At 32.2% G+C, this 7,171-nt stretch overlaps 1 protein-coding gene across 1 annotated transcript in view; it reads right to left on the bottom strand.

The window, feature by feature from the left end:
• Positions 1-19: 19 nt before the first annotated feature.
• The window catches only part of LOC143061825 (3'-5' exoribonuclease HELZ2-like), a 31,636-nt gene continuing 24,484 nt past the window's right edge, over positions 20-7,171 (bottom strand). The window contains exons 8-11 of the mRNA XM_076233779.1: positions 5,745-5,872; positions 4,841-4,900; positions 4,214-4,244; positions 20-3,741 (exon numbers count right to left, since the gene is read on the bottom strand). Coding sequence (XP_076089894.1) covers positions 20-3,741; positions 4,214-4,244; positions 4,841-4,900; positions 5,745-5,872 — 3,941 coding nt within the window. The remainder of the gene's footprint in view (positions 3,742-4,213; positions 4,245-4,840; positions 4,901-5,744; positions 5,873-7,171) is intronic.

Below are 7,171 nucleotides of genomic sequence, written 5' to 3'. Positions count from 1 at the left end.
GATATCTTGAAGCTTCGTTTTAACTCTGCTCGGTCTCATGAATGATTCCAGCTGACAATTTTTCTATATCCTCACTAGAAACATCCATATCTCTGACATCACAGAATCCCTTTGTTAAAAAGAATCTTCCCCTTCTTCCCCTAAATTCTACTGGTATGTCATTTATAACTGCTGTATCTTCATTCTGCACAGCATTGAGGGTTGATTCCATTTCCACAATAGGTATCCAAGTTCTGATATAATCGTCTATGCTGGCATAGTTTGACTTTGTATGCAACTTTGCAAATCGTAATAAGGTTTTTATAGGGTTGTCAAAATGGTCAATGCAGAACTTGACATTTTCTGTTACATCCAGTACTTGTGGAGTGGGTGTTAAAAACCCACGATTCAGACTTGCCGACATTTGAAGCTGGACGATTTGTCCATGATGGTATGGTACTTGAAATTTGCATCTATGTTCCACAATGATTCCCTGCTTAACTTCTGAGCTAACATCAATCACACTTCTTTTGAACGAGCCAACAGTATCTTTGTCATGCAAAATGTTGAGTATTGTTTGTTCATTGTCTTTAAAATTGGATAGCAAGTTCCTTAAGCTATCATTCTTCTCTTCCAAAATGCATGTCAAGATTCTGAACCAATGTTCCTTGTACCTTAGAAAAGTTGTATTTTGGTGTGGAAATATTCTAAGATAAGGCGAGAATAATTTCCTTTCATACGAAATTCGACTTGTTTTAGGCTTCCTACATGTTCTATGTTTGTAACTGTACAATCGTTTCTCCCATTTGACTACAACCATTTTCCTCTCTTTCTCATGCTCTGACATACTTAGCATTTCAACATCATCTCCTTTTTCTGGTTTGCAAGCCACATCTAACAGTTTGAATTGGATTTCTTTTTTGAATGTTGGAAGGTTTTGTAAACCCGGTATGACAATTTTTATTCCATTATCTGTTGTTTCTTTAACAAATCCATTAAACAATACAGGATATTTTTTGAAAAATCTGCCAAAAATTATCTGCTTACAATCATTATTAAACTGATTTGCCCTCTTTGTAGCATCGTTCATTATCAAACAAATATCGGATATTTCTTGAGGTTCATAAGGAGGATATGTTTCCTTCTTAATCATTGCAGAGACAAGTCTATGTACAACAAGGTCATTGTACCTAAGAAGTGGAGATGTAAAATGGACATACGATTTCTTCCCAAGAAAGAAATTTCTTCCTTTATCTTGATTTTTCAATATCTCTGTTGAACAGACATACTTTGATGATTCTTGAAACAAGTTCCACTCATGGTATGCTAAAGCTTGTTTTGGATGCAGAAAATCAGACTGTATCAGTTGCTTAATTCTTGACATATTTTGAGCAGTTTCCGGCAACAAATCTTTGATCTCTTCTAAAACCCAAGTCTGGACCGGTGTTATTCTCCTTGTCCTCCCTTCTGGTGGTGAATGAAAAACAGAAATCTTCCCTCTTGGTGTCCCTATAGTCTGAAGACCAAGAATGTGATGTATGTAATGTTGATTCATATTATACCAGTTGTCAAACACTTCAAAGGAAGGTGGCTCTTGACAATAGAGGGGAACACTTCCTGGATACTGTCTTCTTAAAAGTTGGGCAATACCAAGGTTAGTTAGTATCACAAATTCTTCGACCAATGAATGTGCTTCATATGTGTCCATTGGATTTTCATCCTCTGAAACATCAATTTCTACTGGAAATGAAAACGAAGCATGACCTAATCGAATTTCTTTCAAATGCTTTGAAAATTTGAATAGCATTTTGACATCCTGGGACAGTTCATTATTTTGATCTTCTAATCTGTCCTCTAAGATATTTTGAACTTCTTGATAGGTAAACTGTTTAGACGATTTAATAATGGTTTTCTGAATGGTAGGCCTTGGGTCTCCAAGATTCCCTTTCTTATCAAATTTGAAATTAACGGATATTACAGGTCTTTTTTTATCTGGTAGTAAACTGCAAAGACTTTCACTTAATGGTTCAGGTAGCATAGCAAATGGGCGGAATTCTTTACCAGGAAAAAATGTGACACATCTTGCCTTTGCTTCCATATCGACTGGGTCATTTTTCTTGATAATGGTAGTGACATCTGTAATGTGTATTGTAACAACAAATTCCCCGTTTTCCTGCATTTTGATAGAAAAGGCATTTTCTATACTTTTTGAACCTGGTGAATCTATAGTAAAGATTCTTTGATTATTTGTGTTGTCAACATAACCACTTGCATTGAAGACCTTAGCTTCTTTAAATGCAGCCTTGGTGCCTTCTACAGTGGATTTTTCGTAGAAATAAGGAACTTGGTATTCCTTGGACAATATCCTTATTCCATCATATGGATTTTGTGAGCAATGAATGACATCGATAACTGCTGCCAAAGGATATAACTTATTTGGTTTCCATTTAATTAAGGCAACAATAAATAACCATTGTTCTCTCATTCCTTCTTGAACATCGTGAAAGTGTAAAAAGTTAAGTTCGCGTTTGCCAACATCATAGTTATATATTTCAACTCTCGATTTACAAAATCTGTCCTTTACTCTGGAATGTAAAACATGTAATTTTGGTACAGTACGACATAGCGGTTTCATTAAATGTCCTTCTGTTATATCTAACAAACAAACAAACACAGGATGCTCCATGTCTTCGTAACGATGTCGTTTAACTAATGAAACAACTTCTCCGTGTACCTTTCCTAAATACTGTTTGGAATATATCTTAACAACTACTGTATCATCAGTAAAGGTCTGACCACATTTTGATCGTCCAGCAATACTTATTTCCTGTATTTCATCTTTTGGTTCTAATGGTTTACAAACAGCCTTATGAGCAGACTCAATGCTTATGGTGCATAGTTTATATATCCGAGGTAATTTTTTACATTGATCACTAAAGTTTTTGTTTCGAATGTCATTGTATTTGTTCTTTTTACTTTTGAAATACCGCGATCCAACAGATTCAATCCATTCATCATTCAAATTCAAACCTTTCTGAAAATATTCCTTTTCCAGAATATTTCGTGCCTTCATTTGTCCAGAATGTAAGCTCAGGCTTCTTTGAAAATATGTTGGTTCTTCTAATAATTTTTCTTCTAAGTCGTCTGCATCCTCCTCAAAATCGGAGGCTGAATTATACCAATCACAATCAGAATCTGAAACATCATATTCTGATCCACTAAATTCATCTGCAGATAAACCAGCAAGTGACACGGTTGTACAGCTGGCAATGGATGAGACATCAGACATATTTTCACTCTGACGGTCTTCATCTGAGTATTGTATTTCCATAAAATCTGTTCTGCTTTCGTCGTGATTGACTTTATGATGCTGGTTACCTGTCATAGGTTGATGATCCCTTCGCCATTGTTCAACCTTATCAAAAGACTTGCTTACTGGTAAGTAATTGATTGGATGTTTAGCAGACAGTGTTTGTACTGAACACATCAGTTTTTTTCGACGTACAGTCTTGGTTTTTCTTCTAATTTTTCTCCTTCTACTTCTAGTTGACACTGATGATGTAGACACTGATGATGTAGTGTCGTCAGAAGAACATGCGTCACTTAATGCTGAATATTGAGAATCAGCAATGCTTTGCTTATCTGACCATTCATTTCCAACATCATCAACTTCAGCTTCAAAATCAATGTCTGCAAATTCTACTAAATCTATATATGAACAAATGCTGTATCCTGAATCTTTTGTTGATGCATTTTCAGAATCTACACAAAAAACGAAAATCATAAATATTTTTTTTTTAATAACTTATCAATTAGACAACAAGCCTTTGTCATTAAATTTAAAAAAACAATCATCGAATTTAAAAAGAATTCTATCATTTCTCATTAAATTCAAAAAGTAACTGATTCAGGCAGTTTTGTTGGCACTTCTACAAAGAGTTTAATGTGTTCTTTGTTAGTACATGATGTTTGTTTGAGGTTAATTCAATCCCAATATAAGATTACAGTAAATGCACAAATGTATAATATATGTATACCTTAATCATGACGTATAAAAGTAATCAAACAACGAAAATGAGTTTCCCTTGACAATTGAAGTTACCTAAAATGTGTGCAAATTTGTAATAAATTAAAGTTCACAGTTAAAAAGCTGTATCCATTGCTATTGTCTTTAAGTTTTGTGCTTAACCAAACCTAGTTGTCAATTTTAAGATGTAAGTCAAGATATACTTACCGTAATTTTCTTCATTCTGAGTGTAATTTCTCTGAAAAAGAATAATGAAACTACTATTGATAAGCACAATAAAGAAAACTGAAAAAAATAATCACAAGTGCTCACATACCAGGGTTCACATTTTGATCCTGATTTGTAGTAAAAATGTGATTATCAATGGTGGAGGCCAAATATAACCTATAAGCAAGATGTATTTATATGCAGTCATTGATTGACTAACAGAACCTTCCCATTGTATATATTGGTAATTACTAATTTACCGGTCTTAAATATGACCTCATACCACATCTTCTTATTTCTACGACATGATTACAACTGGACGGTATTCAATCAATAATCAATCAATCATAATTTATATCAACTGATGATGTATTAAACCTCACAATTGCTAAAATTCGATCTTTAGCAGACACAATGAACAGTAATGCACAACCATTTTTTTTTAAATGTAATATGTTTGCTCTAAACTCCACGATGTATATTAAAGAAGTTATGTATTGAGGAGCTATAACACTGTGTCGCTCACCAGATCTTAGAGGCAGAAAACATAAACTGTAAGTACAAATATGTTTTCAAGATTTTGTATGTCAATGTAAATTTAAGACAGATAATACATATTTAGACTACCTCTTGTATTTTTCTTTTCAAATGACTTTCTAACTTTTTGAACTTGGTCTTTTGTTCTTCCTATGGTATAAAAAATTAAATACTGTAATTAATCTGGTAGAAATGCAAGTGTTAATCCTTCTTTAAACATTTTTTTACTTTCTAATATAAAAAAAAGTAAAACATACTGCTGATTATTTATTCCCTTCTTAAATATGTGTTAATAATAAAAATCATTATAGATGTATGCATTAGATGAAATATATGTCCATAAACTAAAACATTTATTTACCAAAAAATAAATACAAAAACAATTGATGTCTCAAAAAGGTTAAATATGTTTTCATAAAAACAAATAATGTATCTAAAAAAACAAAATATGCGTTCAATGATTGCTCACGAAAAAAATATATAATGTGTTATTTATTAACAAAATATACATTCAATAATTTGAAGAGTCACTCAAATTAACGAATAGATCAATGTGAAATGGATAGAATCACTGATGAGCTACCGGCATTGGATACATTACTTCGTGCCAATTTGATGAGTCAAATCGTTTCGAACTGATTTGTATAGTTTGTCCACTTGTTATGCTATAACATCACTTCATATAGTTTATCAATATATTTGTAATAACATGAGTAACACGATGGGTGCTACATGTGAAGCTTGATATGTTAAACCTTCCTGAGCACCTGCGATCAATCCTAATTTAAGTAGAGTTCGTATTGTTTGTTATTTAGTTTTCTATGTTTTGTTTTATGTATTAGATGGAATCATTTATATAGAGTAGACTGCTAAAGAATTTAACCTCTGATAGATTTTTTTCCATTTTAGTAAATAAAACAGATGCGTATATCAGAAGGATATTCTCATTGTATTTAACTTCAAACAAAATTAATTGCTTCCGTTATTTACTTACAGTAATTGCAACTTTGATGGCGTGTTCAATTTTTTGTTTAGCCATTGTATAATTTTCTGTTTGCAATAAACAGAAGGCCCATAGCTCTAATGCATCGGTATTGTTGTAGTGTCTTGGATCTTTGCAAACTGAGTAATAAAAAAAAGATAATGTTTGTTAAATCGTGATAAAATGATACATTTTGATAAAAATGTTCTACAGTGCAAACTTTTCATAAATAAACAAAAACGCATGTACAATAGTGAAAGAAAACATGCATGAGGTTGACCAAACAAACTTTCATCTTTTTATATGTATGTTGAGGAAAGAACCTTAAGGATTAGATTGGATGACTCGTGAAGATGAGGTCAATGTCATGCATCAATTTGGTACGTGTTGTTGGTTGTTGTAACGTATTTGCAAATTCTGTTGATTTGTAGTATATGGGAACTGAGGAACAGGTCTACTCTTAGAAAGTAGACACAATCATTAGAGCATGGAATTTGAGATCAAAGTCGTTTGACATGTGTTAATCTGGCATATTAGTTCACAACAAATATTTCTGCTAAATTTTGCTGACATCTAATGTCTTAAAATGAAGCACACAATTCTTAAACCGCAGCTTATTATAAGTGGAACAAGGAAATAAGATCAACACCGTTAAAAAATGTTTTTCTTAGACCTAATTATAACTATAAATTTGTCCTGGTACTACTTCAGAGTAATCCTTGCACATAATCGTGAGATTAATGAACAAACACTTATAAAATGAAACTCTTGTCAATACATTTTATCATATAATACATGTTTAAGTGCTAGCTTCACCCTGAATAAATACAATGTACATGTACCACTAAAATGAGAGATATGCATGTACATGAACAGTTAAGAAGGGGTCAGGAATTTTAATTCAATTATATATATAAATGGTTGTGCGTGTATCAGAATGTAGAGGTGCATGTGTATGTGTATATTTGTATGTGTTTTTTTGTTGTTTTTTTTCAATTGTATGAATGCATGTACCTGTGTTGGTAAAAATGCTATGTTGTTATTATGTTTTTTGTTTCTTTTTTTCGTTACTTTACTTTCTTTTGTTTAGCAAAGGGATTAGAAATTAGCATGTTGACTATTATTATTAAATGATATTCTTTGTCTTCTCTCTTAAAAACAAACAATACACAAATTTAAAATTAAAACGTGCAAATCGAGGAACAAAATGAAGTTTCACAGAACTCTTTTGATATATCTTTTAGTTTTACTTTAGCACAGAAATTATTTGCTGATATTTATACTATTATGCTCTCGACACATTTGGGGGGGGGGGGGTAACTGTAAGTAAAAATTGAAACATTAGGAAAACACTTTTACATATAGATGCACATGTGTATGGTTTATTCCTACTGCTTGGATATATTGGGCTTATATATATATATATATATATTTATTAT

Source organism: Mytilus galloprovincialis, chromosome 1 (genome assembly GCF_965363235.1).
Source record: "Mytilus galloprovincialis chromosome 1, xbMytGall1.hap1.1, whole genome shotgun sequence".
Taxonomy (NCBI): Eukaryota; Metazoa; Mollusca; class Bivalvia; order Mytilida; family Mytilidae; genus Mytilus; species Mytilus galloprovincialis.
The sequence above is the reverse complement of the archived record's forward strand: the minus strand, read 5'-3'. Positions and strand labels throughout refer to the sequence as shown.